General features: G+C 41.3%; 3 protein-coding genes across 3 annotated transcripts; all 3 read right to left on the reverse strand.

The window, feature by feature from the left end:
* Positions 1 to 1,491: 1,491 nt before the first annotated feature.
* On the reverse strand, positions 1,492 to 3,015 carry LOC311493251 (nuclear factor 7, ovary-like; the record flags this gene model as incomplete). The annotated part of the gene is made up of 1 exon (XM_084551810.1): positions 1,492 to 3,015. The coding sequence occupies one exon, from the start codon at positions 3,013 to 3,015 to the stop codon at positions 1,492 to 1,494; it is 1,524 nt and encodes a 507-aa protein (XP_084407936.1).
* A 1,938-nt stretch (positions 3,016 to 4,953) lies between these two features.
* On the reverse strand, positions 4,954 to 6,970 carry LOC311492388 (nuclear factor 7, brain-like). Its single transcript, XM_084550652.1, has one exon. The coding sequence runs from the start codon at positions 6,784 to 6,786 to the stop codon at positions 5,350 to 5,352; it is 1,437 nt and encodes a 478-aa protein (XP_084406778.1). The 5' UTR covers positions 6,787 to 6,970; the 3' UTR covers positions 4,954 to 5,349.
* Positions 6,971 to 7,542: 572 nt separating this feature from the next.
* On the reverse strand, positions 7,543 to 9,905 carry LOC311493122 (retinol dehydrogenase 14). Its single transcript, XM_084551674.1, has 4 exons — positions 9,768 to 9,905; positions 9,345 to 9,587; positions 8,618 to 8,920; positions 7,543 to 8,115 (listed from the first exon to the last, which is right to left on the reverse strand). The coding sequence occupies exons 1-4, from the start codon at positions 9,886 to 9,888 to the stop codon at positions 7,856 to 7,858; spliced, it is 927 nt and encodes a 308-aa protein (XP_084407800.1). The 5' UTR covers positions 9,889 to 9,905; the 3' UTR covers positions 7,543 to 7,855.
* Positions 9,906 to 10,313: the final 408 nt, after the last annotated feature.

Consider the following 10,313-nt stretch of genomic DNA (forward strand, 5'->3'; position numbering starts at 1 on the left):
GCTGTTTACCTGCTGAAAGTAAGATGTAAAGTATTTGAGCCCATTAAGGTGCAGCACAGAACCAGTCAGAAACTTTAGTGGAGTATACACTGATCAGGCATAACATTATGACCACCGTCCTAATATTGTGTCGGTCTCCCTTGTTAAGTAAAAAATCATTTTGAACTGTTGCAGGTAGTTTGAACAGAATTTGTGGTTGCAGCTCAGAGACATTTAACTACTTCTGTAACTTTCAACCAGACCCATTTTTAGCCATGTCCCCTAATATTTGAATGTTCCGTATTGAATGTAGACTGATTAAAATACTGGAAACGGTTGTAAACAATGAGTCTAATTTAAAATGTGCTTTTACATATTTGAATCAACACAGCAGCAGTACAGGGAAATTTCCATAAACATAGAATAACGTATTCTTTCAGGAAATCAAGACTCGTAAAGTGTTTTATTTATACATGGGAAAATGATGATCCACAGAAATTATGTCATGATGATAAATCAAAAATATTTTCTCATAATATTCACACAAAAGCACAAAAAATAGGAATCTTTAAATTTGCATTTTACACAACTGATGTAAACATGAAGACCAGAAAATTTACCGTCTCTCTCTCCATCTCTCTGTGTGTTTACAGACGGATAAAACTCCTTTGATTCTTTTTATTGACAGAAATCATCCAAGATACGTATGGAATGCTCGACATCTGACTGTTAGCTAGAGTCAATCCTGCAGTGCTGTTGGACAGGAAGAGTTTAAATAAAGACACGGGAGCAAACAGCAGCTCCAAATGTTGAATAAAGACACACAGCCACTAAAACAGACGTCCACAATTCAGACATTCACAAAGATCAGTCATTGTTGTCATTAATAAAACGAGAATCCCAAACATTTTCTCATGTGTGAGCTGATTCTGTCTCTGACATTTTACTAAAAGTAGAAAACTAAAAATATAACTGAAACATCTCAATCAACACAGTCATCAGGCTGTAATTTGGACTGAACCATGAAGAGAAATATTAATAGTGTCTAACATCATTTAAAAAAACTATTAAAGATCAAGTTTGCGTGAATAAAACTGAATGAACGTAAAGAATTGAACTAAAATCAATCTTAAACGTCAAACTTAAAACAGTGGGACACTCCTCTTCTGTGATTATATGATTTATCATGAAATTTCTTCTTGTTAAAAATCATTCAGTGGTCCTGGTCTCATCAACCTGTCAAATCTTCATGGCCTGCAGTTGTCCACTCCCACCTCAATGTGTCATGCATCTATGATACGTCTTTTGTTCAGTCATGTAACATGCATCAGCTATATCTCATATACCTGGCCGGGCCTCAAGCAGATTGGTTCCCTTTATGATGAGCTTGAGGTTCTGCTGAAAGTTTCTTGTTTTTTTCTCTTGCCACCATTGCCTTCGTACTCGCTCTGGGGGTTTCAGGCCTGGTTCTGAAATTCCTCTAAACTTAAAGTTTTGTTTTGTGCTTTAATGTCAAGCTACAAAAGAGGGTGTCCCATCATGTAAGTTTGCAGTTTTAACTGATTTTCTTGAAACTGATAAAATAACGATTATAATAATAGTCACCTCGGCCTCAGCAGACACCCTGATCTCAGTTGGACAGATTTTGATGTCAGAGGTTTTGGCATCAACAGCATCTCCGATATCAAAATATGGGAAGAGTTTCTCAGTGAAGGTGTCTCTGTAGGTGTAGATCTTAGTCTTGTCTTCAGAGTTGTAGAAGGACACCTGTCCACTCTTATAGTCCAGCTGGACCCTGATCCTCTGGAGACTCTTCTTCATTGTAACAGTCTTGCCATCACCATCAGTGTATTCTCCATCATCATGCTTTAAACACCACTGTCCGTATTTTGGTGAAAACATCGGTTGATTCTTGTCAACGGTCTCTTTGCTTAAACCTATAATCCATTTAGGATGATCTCCCACCTCCACCTCCCAGCTGTGTTTCCCTGAGCTGAAGCCCTCAGAGCCCAGAACTTCAGGATACACAGGGAATCTTTCTGGATTGTCAGGGAGATCCTGCTTTGTGTCTCCACATCTCACACTGGTCAGATCATCAGACAGATAGAGACGGGGGTTTGCAGTGTTTGGGTCCAGAATTACAGGACTGTAGTGGACCTTCTCCTTCATCTTCTCCCAGACTCTGAAGGACAGGTTGCCCAGGTGTTTGGCCACATCTATCAGGACTCCTGAGACCAGCTGTGGATCTGGCAGTGACCACTGGGCTCTGGCTCTGGTCTGAGTGGGTTTATAACTGTTGAGGAACGGCACGTTGGTTTTCTTCAGCTCTTGTTCAACAGCAGAGATGCTGACTGACAGAGAGGAGATCTGCTCCTGAATCTTCTTCATCTCTCTGCTAATAGTCTCCCCTTTCTGCTCCTCTTCCTTCTTCAGAGCTGCCAGTCTGGACTCCTCTTCCTCTTTCAGGAACTGGTGAAGCTTGTTGAACTCAGCTTTGATCTGCTTCTCTGTGAAAAGCTGCTGGTTCTTGGAGTGTTGAATCATCTTATTGTAAGTTTTCTCCACTTGTTCGTATGTGTCCCTCTTGTCCTGCAGAGACGTTAAGTCAGATTTCAGCTGCTCCTTCAAGTCACTCACTGCTTGTTCTAGAGGAACCACTTTGTGACTCTGGTGGAGAGACAACTCACAGACGGGACAAACAGCTTTCTGCTCATCCTCACAGAACCAGTAAGGCACTTCTGAGTGTTCAGCACACACCACTTCCTCCTTCTCTGTCTCCTTTTCTTTTTCAATCATGGCTGAACTTTGACTCTGCCTCTTGGCAAAGGAGTCAGCCAGTTCACTAAATTCAGTATGATATTTTCTTTTGAGGATTTTCTTTTTACAAATAGCACAGTTTTTGTTTTCAGCTTGTTCCCAGAATTTCTGCAGGCAGCTTGAACAGAAGCTGTGGTTGCAGCTCAGAGACACGGGGTCTCTGAAAGTCTCTGAACACACATGGCAGCTCAGGTAATTTTCCAAAAGTTTTTCAGCCATTTCTGTTGATTGATTCCAGATTTAGAGACTCACCAAACTTTAAGCTCTGCCACTTGAAATCCTCTTAAATAGTGTTCTTGAGTACTGAGCCGTCTCCACCCGATCAACAACGAAAACCTTTCACTTACATTTACCTATGTTATGGGTGGAGCTGAATTCATTGTAATAAAACAGTCAAACTTCTTTTTGAGTGTGTCCCCACTAGATGGTGCTGTTTCTTTGTTAAAAATCTTTAACGAATTCTCCATAAACCTTTGTTGTGACTGTCAAACCCTGTCAGCTCCTATGCTTGAGAGACGTGCATGTGGAAAAGTCCTGAAACACACGTAGACGACTCATTGAACGACTATTTATATTCGTGTTTGTCACATTGGTAAGCTGTTTACCTGCTGAAAGTAAGATGTAAAGTATTTGAGCCCATTAAGCTGCAGCACAGAACCAGTCAGAACTTTAGTGGAGTATACACTGATCAGGCATAACATTATGACCACACAGAAGCGTTTTTGTGTGTGTGTCTGTGTCAGGCTGCATCCTGCTGGGGATGGCTGCTGCCATCAAGGAGTGTCATTGCTATGGGGTGGGGGTGCCTGGTCTGGTCTAGGTGGGTGCTACATGTCTAAGTAACATCCACACCAATGAATGCCAGGTCCGAAAGTTTCCCACCAGAGCACCGAATTGTCACAAGATGCTCAATGCTATGTACTTCTCCTGTCAGTGGTTTTAATTTTGTGGCTGATCAATGTATAAACCACGTTTTTTGACCATTATACAACAGCTGATGCTCATTCAGCAGAAATCTTTTTGAAACTACAGCGACAGAAATATAAAATCATGTTAATCATTTCTTCCAAAAACAGATTTTGTCTCTTCTTTTAACAGACTGATAGTTTGTGGCAGGAAAGATCTGTCTGAGCCTTTTAGAGGAGGTGCTCCACTGTCCGTGTATCTGGTTGTGAATGAAAATAAGTGAAGCTTATTGTTCATCATGAGACTGTCCAAACTACTGTTCCTTCACCTTAATTTTCAGGGATTCCAGGTTTCTTCTTGGTGGAGCCGGTTGAAATTAAGCTGACATTTGAGTAAGTCTCCACTAGATGGTGGTGTTTAGTTTGAACAGAATTTGTGGTTGCAGCTCAGAGACATTTATCTTCTTCTGCAACTTTCAAGCAGAGTCATTTTTAGCCATGTCCCCTAATATTTGAATGTTCCGTATTCAGTGTAGACTGATTAAAATAAGAGAAATTGCTGAAAACAATGAGTCTAATTTAAAATGTGCTTTGACATATTTGAGTCAACACAGCAGCAGTACAGGGAAATTCCCATAAACATAGAATAACGTATTCTTTCAGGAAATCAAGACACGCTGTAAAGTGTTTTATTTATCCATGGGAAAATGATAATCCACAAAAATTATGTTATGTTAATGAATGAAAATATTTTCTCTTAATATTCACACAAAAGCACAAAAATTAGAAATCTTTAAATTTGCATTTTACACAACCGATGTAAACATGAAGACCAGAAAGTTTACCGTCTCTCTCTCCATCTCTCTGTGTGTTTACAGACGGATAAAACTCCTTTGATTGGCTTTGATTCTTTTTATTGACAGAGATCATCCAAGGTACGTATGAAACGCTCCACATCGGACTGTTAGCTCGAGTCAATCCTGAAGTGCTGTTCGACAGGAAGAGTTTAAATAAAGACACAGGAGCAAACAGCAGCTCCAAATGTTGAGTAAAGACACACAGCCACTAAAACAGACGTCCACAATTCACAGACATTCACAAAGATCAATCATTGGGGTCATTAATAAAACGAGAATCCCAAACATTTTCTCATGTGTGAGCTGATTCTGTCTCTGACATTGTAGTAAAACTAGAAACGTAAAAATATAACTGAAACATCTCAATCAACACAGTCATAAGGCTGTAATTTGGACTGAACCATGAAGAGAAATATTAATAGTGTCTAACATCATTTAAAAAAAAAAAACTTTACACATACAATTGAACGTAAAGAATTGAACTGAAGTTAATGTTAAATATAAAAAATAAAACAGTGGGACACTGCTCAGCTATATCTCATATACCTGGCCTCAAGCAGATTGGTTCCCTCCATGGTGAGCTTGAGGTTCTGCTTAAGGTCTCTCTTCCCACCGTCACCTTCGTGCTTGCTCTGGCTGTTTCAGGCCTGGTTCTGAATTTACTCTAAACTTATCGTTTTGTTTTGTGCTTTATTGTCAAGCTACAAAAGAGGGTGTCCCATCATGTAAGTTTGACGTTTTAACTAGGATTTTCTTAAAGCTGATAAAATAACGATTATAATAATAGTCATCTAGGCCTCAGCAGACACCCTGATCTCAGTTGGACAGATTTTGATGTCACAGGTTTTTGCGTCAACAGTATCTCCGATTTCAAAATATGGGAAGAGTTTCTCAGTGAAGGTGTCTCTGTGGGTATAGATCTCAGTCTTGTCTTCAGAGTTGTAGAAGGACACCTGTCCTCTCTCATAGTCCAGCTGGACCCTGATCCTCTGGAGACTCTTCTTAACTTCGAAAGTCTCGTCACAACCATTAGTGTATTTTCCATCGCCATTGTTTACACACCAGAATCCATATTCTGGTGAAAACATCGGTTGATTCTTGTCAACTGTCTCTTTGGCTAAACCTATAATCCAGTCAGGATGATCTCCCACCTCCACCTCCCAGCTGTGTTTCCCTGAGCTGAAGCCCTCAGAGCCTAGAACATCTGTATACTCAATTAATCTTTCTGGATTGTCAGGGAGATCCTGCTTTGTGTCTCCCCATCTCACACTGGTCAGATCATCAGACAGATAGAGCCAGGGGTGTGCAGTGTTTGGGTCCAGAATGACAGGACTGTAGTGGACCTTCTCCTTCATCTTCTCCCAGACTCTGAAGGACAGGTTGCCCAGGTGTTTGGCCACATCTGTCAGGACTCCTGAGACCAGCTGTGGATCTGGCAGTGACCACTGGGCTCTGGCTCTGGTCTGAGTGGGTTTATAACTGTTGAGGAACGGCACGTTGGCTTTCTTCAGCTCTTGTTCAACAGCAGAGATGCTGACTGACAGAGAGGAGATCTGCTCCTGAATCTTCTTCAACTCTCTGCTGATGATCTCCCCTTTCTGCTCCTCTTCCTTCTTCAGAGCTGCCAGTCTGGACTCCTCTTCCTCTTTCAGGAACTGGCGAAGCTTGTTGAACTCATCTTTGATCTGCTTCTCTGTGGACAGTCGCTGGTTCTTGGAGTGTTGAATCATCTTATTGTAAGTGTTCTCCACTTGTTCATATTCGTCCCTCTTGTCCTGCAGAGACTTTAAGTCAGATTTCAGCTGCTCCTTCAAGTCATTCACTGCTTGTTCTAGAGGAACCACTTCGTGACTCTGGTGGAGAGAAAACTCACAGACGGGACAAACAGCTTTCTGCTCATCCTCACAGAACCAGTAAGGCACTTCTGAGTGTTCAGCACACACCACTTCCTCCTTCTCTGTCTCCTTTTCTTTTTCAATCATGGCTGAACTTTGACCCTGCCTCTTGGCAAAGGAGTCAGCCAGTTCCTTTAGGGTAAAATTCACCATGAGATTGTCTTTTGAGGATTTTCTTTTACAAATAGGACAGTTTTTGTTTCCAGCTTGTTCCCAGAATTTCTGCAGGCAGCTTGAACAGAAGCTGTGGTTGCAGCTCAGAGACACGGGGTCTCTGAAAGTCTCTGAACACACATGGCAGCTCAGGTAATTTTCAACAAGTTTTTCAGCCATTTCCGTTGATTGATTCAAGATTTAGAGACTCACCAAACTTTAAGCTCTGCCACTTGAAATCCTCTTAAGTCGTGTTCTTGAGTACTGATCCCGTCTCCACACGATCAACAACGAAAAGCTTTCACTTTCATTTACCTGTGTTATGGGTGGAGCTGATTTCATCGAAACAAAAGAGTGAAACTTCTTTTTGAGTGTGTCCCCACTAGATGGTGCTGTTTCTTTGTCATAAATCTTTAAGGAATTCTCCATAAACCTTTGTCATGACTGTCAAACCCTGTCAGCTCCTATGATTGAGAGACGTGCATGTGAAAAAGTCCTGAAACACACGTAGACGACTCATTGAACGACTATTTATATTAGTGTTTGTCACATTGGTAAGCTGTTTACCTGCTGAAAGTAAGATGTAAAGTATCTGAGCCCATTAAGCTGCACCACAGAACCAGTCAGAAACTTTAGTGGAGTATACACTGATCAGGCATAACATTATGACCACCTTCCTAATATTGTGTAGGTCTTCCTTGTTAAGTAAAAAATAATTTTGAACTGTTTCAGCTAAGTTAAACAGAATTTCTGGTTGCAGCTCAGAGACATATAACTACTTCTGTAACTTTCACCCAGAGCCATTTTTAGCCATGTCCCCTAATATCTGAATGTTCAGTATTCAATGTAGACTGATTCAAATACTCCAAACTGTTGAAAACAATGAGTCTAATTTAAAATGTGCTTTTACATATTTGAGTCAACACAGCAGCAGTACAGGGAAATACCCATAAACGTAGAATAACGTATTCTTTCAGGAAATCAAGACACGCTGTAAAGTGTTTTATTTATATATGCGAAAATGATAATCCACAAAAATTATGTTATGTTAATAAATGAAAATATTTTCTCATAAGATTCACACAAAAGCACAAAAAAAGGAATCTTGCATTGAATTTGCATTTTACGCAACCGATGTAAACATGAAGACCAGAACAAAAATATCCATAAATACGAATATTAAAAACCAGAGGAGTCATTGGAACAGATTACCCATGAACCCATTTCCTCAACTACCACCATCCCACCATTAAGCCAGCTTCACCAGTCTCTCACTGGCCTCCCACAGTTTTTTTGCCACACCGGCGTCTCTCGCAAACGGACGCAGAGCGGCAGGCTGGCAGTCTGCGAAGTATCCCCCGCTGTGTTTGGCGGCCTCGTCCGACACAGCGCAGTAGACGAGAGTCTGAGCCCCGACCTCGCTCGACACGTAAAACATCCACATGACCACCTGCATCAGCATCCGGTACAGCAACGAGTAGTGGCTCGTCCAGTTGCTTTGCACAAAACCTGGAGTCGGACAGAGACATCAGGGTCAATATGAAGCTGTAAAAAAATATATATATACAGTATATACTGTACCGCATGTTAGGGCTTGTTAAAATCTCTGAGTTTGATATGGTTATTTTTATAATAACCTAAATTGTGGTATACTGTCAATTTGTAAATTAAACTGGGAAACAATTTACATATGAAATAAAAAGTAGGAAAAGAGCCTGTATTATATTATCCCTAGTATGCCCTCATATGTCCTGGGTGGCTGCTAAAAGCATTTCTTTGAATAACACGGATTGTCATTTGAGGCTTTAGAAGCAAGTGGTGACGTGCACAAACTGTACAAACCCAGGTGGTTACAGGTGCTGCACAAAAGCAGTAGACAGTGATGCTGCCAGTATACTAAAAGTGATTTGTCACACATACCAATTCCTCAGAGGTTAAGACATTACATCATAGATATATACAGCAATTTTAGTCTTTACTTTCGGTGTAACCGATTTCACAAATTCGTTACCAGGGTGCACAGCATAGGTGGTCACTCCTTTCCCTTTAGTGATGCGGGCCAGTTCATGACTGAAGTAGATGTTGGCCAGCTTGCTGCGGCAGTAGGTGAAGAAGGGCAGCAGGTTGTAGTTGAGGTCCTGGAAGTCCAGTTTCTGGTACTGGTAGCTGGAGCACGTGACGGTCACCACCCGGCTGGGCGCGCATTCCTTCAGGCGAGGCAGGAGCAGATTGGTGAGAAGGAAGTGACCCAAGTGGTTGACTCCGAAACACATGCTGAAGCCGTCGTCCGTCCAGTCGAGGACGCTGGGCATGCCTGGAGAAACAAAAAACAAAACAAGTGTGGGCGGAAAGATGTCAGAGGCGATGGGATGGAGAAAGAGGGATCATTATTTTTGATTCTCTACACAAGAACAGTGACAATGATTCACCTTCATGATCAGATGTGGTTTATGTTCAGAGCGTGTGTGCAGATGTTTACCTTGAACTCTCACCGATCACAGGTAAACAGTCTTAACTAATGGCAGAGTTAGACTTCTGACTAATGACCACCTGACTGAGAGCAATCTGATGTCACTCCAGATGTTTCTATGGAGACATTTTAATGAATAATTCTTAATACCATTTCTCAATCTCTACCCTTTAATTCATACACTGAAAAACAAACCTATACATCCCTTCGGTGATATTTGTTTCATGAATCAAGAGGCCTGAATGTGACTCGTCAAGGCCTCCCTCACCTGCGTTGTTGATCAGGATGTCGAGCCTCTTCTCTCTCTGCAGAAAGCTCTTACAGAACTCCCTGACAGAGCGCAGGTTGGCCAGGTCCAGCTTCATGTGAAGCACATTGAGACTGTGACTCTTGAACTTGATCTCCCTCACGGCCTTCTCGGCCTTTTCCGGGTCCCTACACGCGATGATGACACGGGCGCCTCTCGTTGCCAGGGCAACCGCTGCCTCCTTGCCAATGCCAGAATTCCCACCTGGGAAAAAAATAATAATAATAAAAATAAATTATTAGTGCTCGTGTAGGAATTATAGCTTGAGGACAAGATGTTAGGTGCAAATTTCATTAAAACATGCTTCAACCTTCCTATAATAAAACTATGTCAACAGAAAGGGGACGTACAGCTGCTGAAACATATACGTATGTATATATTTACCTGTAATGAGAACAGTTTTGCCATCAAGTCTTTTCACGTCGGTGAAATGCCTCCTCCTTTTCATGTATTTCAAAATGAAGAAAAACAATAAAGATGCGATAGTCGTGTAGAGAAAATACATTTCCCTGTGATACTCCTGGCTATGCTAGCTGTTAGCTTGCTAGCTAGAGGAAGTAACGTTTCCCCCCCTCACCTATTGTTCCGACTATTATTCTGATTCTTGTCGCGATAATCGTGATGGAGCGGAGAGTATCCAGAACGCATTGAATTGTTCTTTTTTTCGTTTGTTTGTTTTCATACAACGACTATTTACAATTCATTTCCAGTCATTCTGCAGAGAGATGCATAGTGATACTACGTGCGCATGCGCCAGATGCTGAGATACCGTAAAGTCTCGCGAGAATGTAAACTAGCGTTAAAGCTTAAAGTACAAAACAAATCCGAGCTCAAATTAGTTGAGAATGAAATTAGAAACAGTGTGCGTAGTTTTAAAAACTACATTTTATTTGCCTCTCCGCACCGAGGAAATAAATAACTATCGAAAGT

This window comes from Chelon labrosus, assembly GCF_963514085.1.
Source record: "Chelon labrosus genome assembly, chromosome: 9".
NCBI classification, from domain to species: Eukaryota; Metazoa; Chordata; class Actinopteri; order Mugiliformes; family Mugilidae; genus Chelon; species Chelon labrosus.

Bases quoted from the DNA above. Each gene is read 5' to 3' on its own strand.
- LOC311492388 (XM_084550652.1), bottom strand. From the start codon at position 6,786: ATGGCTGAAAAACTTGTTGAAAATTACCTGAGCTGCCATGTGTGTTCA.
- LOC311493122 (XM_084551674.1), bottom strand. From the start codon at position 9,888: ATGTATTTTCTCTACACGACTATCGCATCTTTATTGTTTTTCTTCATT. The intron at 8,921-9,344 runs GTGAGGGAGGCC...TTGTTTCTCCAG, and splicing joins CATCCTGATCAACAACGCAG to GCATGCCCAGCGTCCTCGAC. The intron at 8,116-8,617 runs GTAACGAATTTG...GTCCGACTCCAG, and splicing joins CACCTATGCTGTGCACCCTG to GTTTTGTGCAAAGCAACTGG.